The 1864-nt window shown below is 60.5% G+C and overlaps 1 protein-coding gene across 1 annotated transcript; it reads right to left on the reverse strand.

The window, feature by feature from the left end:
• Positions 1–19: 19 nt before the first annotated feature.
• Positions 20–814, reverse strand: LOC113942325 (ankyrin repeat domain-containing protein 7-like; the record flags this gene model as incomplete). The annotated part of the gene is made up of 2 exons (XM_027633459.1): positions 500–814; positions 20–84 (listed from the first exon to the last, which is right to left on the reverse strand). Coding segments are annotated over exons 1-2 (283 nt in total), but the record flags the coding sequence as incomplete, so codon positions are not given.
• Between the last annotated feature and the right edge of the window lie 1050 nt (positions 815–1864).

The raw sequence follows: 1864 nt of genomic DNA on the forward strand, positions 1-1864 counted from the left end.
ATGAAAAATAGCATCCTGCAGTCCTCTGAAGAATCCTTAGGCTTCTCTGCATGGCCATTGGCCGAAGCCAGATGCAGAGGTGTCCTAAAAATTAAACAGACGCTCTTAACCCAGACAGACAAAGGACGAGCCCAAGTTGTGTCTCTACCCAGCACCCTGGGGACCCTGCTCCGACTCTGCTCCTCCCGCTCGCTGCTGCTGCTGCTGCAATGCTGAGCTGATTAGCCAGAGGGTAGAAGAGAACAGGTGAGGGCTGAGGAGCTGCAGAACAGCCCTGCAGAGAGACCACGGCCAAGCGGCAGGTGGGCAACACGCCTTTCCAACAGCGCTGGAGCCTGGCCGGCAGCTCAGAGCAGTGAAAAGTTCAAGAGTTCCCTCTCCCCGCTGACAGGGTAAATCTCATTTTTCAAGCCTTGTCCTTAAGACAGGGCTGCCCAGGACTACTGCAACTTGGCTCAGGAGCAGCCAAGCTGTGCCATCAGCGTGGCCCAGGACTCACCGCATCTCCTGGTCTCGCCTGTCGATGCCGACTACCTTCACGTACCAGCGCCACCGCCTCAGCCAGCCCAGGTCGCCGCGGGCGGCCGCGCGGTGCAGCCTGCCCAGCCCCTGCTCCCGGAGCTGGGAGGTGCTGCTGGAGCTGGTGGCAGCCCAGGGCTGCCCACTGCTGCTGCTGGAGGGCGACTGCCGTCGCTCCTTGCTCAGAAGCCACGGCATGGCCCTGCTTGCAGCTCCCAGCAGCAGGAGTGCAAGAAGCCCCCGGCGGGCTGCCGGGAGCCAGGTAGGGATCAGGGATTGGGACGAGGGTGAGGTTTAGGGGGAGGGTGACAAAGGGGACAAGGACGACAATAAGGACGGGCACGGGGTAGAAAGCACAAGGTCACTCTACGCAGCGGTCGTGGCCTGCAGCTACCAAGACGGCGATGCAGGCACGCAACGCTCCCAGAACGGGATGTGCTGCTGCTCCCCGAGAGGCTACAGCAGCTCTGAGCGCCGGCTGCGGGCACCAACAAAGCCGTGTGCGACTGTCGCCTGTGGCGTCACAATGGCTGGTGGAAGGCTCAGCACGTCAGCGTGGGGTGTGACAGAGGCCACGGTGCAGGGTGGGGCCGGGGGGGACAGGGCAGGGCGGGGCAGGAGTGAGGGCGGCCCTGCTGGGCCTTGTGGGAAGGAGGCGGCCTGGGCCTTGTGAGGGCGGCCGGCGGGAGTGGGCACTGCCCCGCCTCAGGGCGCCCCGGGGCAGGGCCCGGGACGCTCCCACCGGGCCGGAGGCTGCGGTAGGCGCTGGAGCAGCTCCCGCATCACCCGCTCTGGCCTTTTGCTTCAACCTGGAGCCGGGCTGCCTCTGGGCACACTTCCATCAAATGAGGCTCAGCATGAAGTGGTATCCCAGCCCAAGCAAGCAGGGGCCACCACAGCTCTCAAGAAATGCCCACCCAGTGCTTCAAGCCCACCAGGCCAGACTTCCAGGACAATTCCCCAACTCCTTTCTCTTGTCCTGTTATTGTTGTGGCGGTCAATAAAAGAAAAGGCGCAGACAGTCTACTTCCAAGCAACAAGACAGGAGAGGAAAGAACCTTTATTGGAACAGAACACTGACTCTTATAGCCCTGGGCATAACATACATGTTAAACTACCATTGGTGTTTTTTCATAAACATATATCACAATTGGCTGCCCTGCATCACACCATGATGATTCAGCATTTACAGACTTCCAGTGACTTGTTTAGCTCTGTCTGCCTTCCCACAGACTTGTTTTCAACCCTGACATTGTCCCTCTTGAAGAGCAGACACCTCGCCCCCCCTCCCCCTCGCAACTGCTCTCACCTGCTGCTTTGCCAGATGCCAACAGTCAGTTTCTGC

This window comes from Corapipo altera, unplaced genomic scaffold, assembly GCF_003945725.1.
Source record: "Corapipo altera isolate COAL_440 unplaced genomic scaffold, ASM394572v1 59299, whole genome shotgun sequence".
Lineage (NCBI taxonomy): Eukaryota > Metazoa > Chordata > Aves > Passeriformes > Pipridae > Corapipo > Corapipo altera.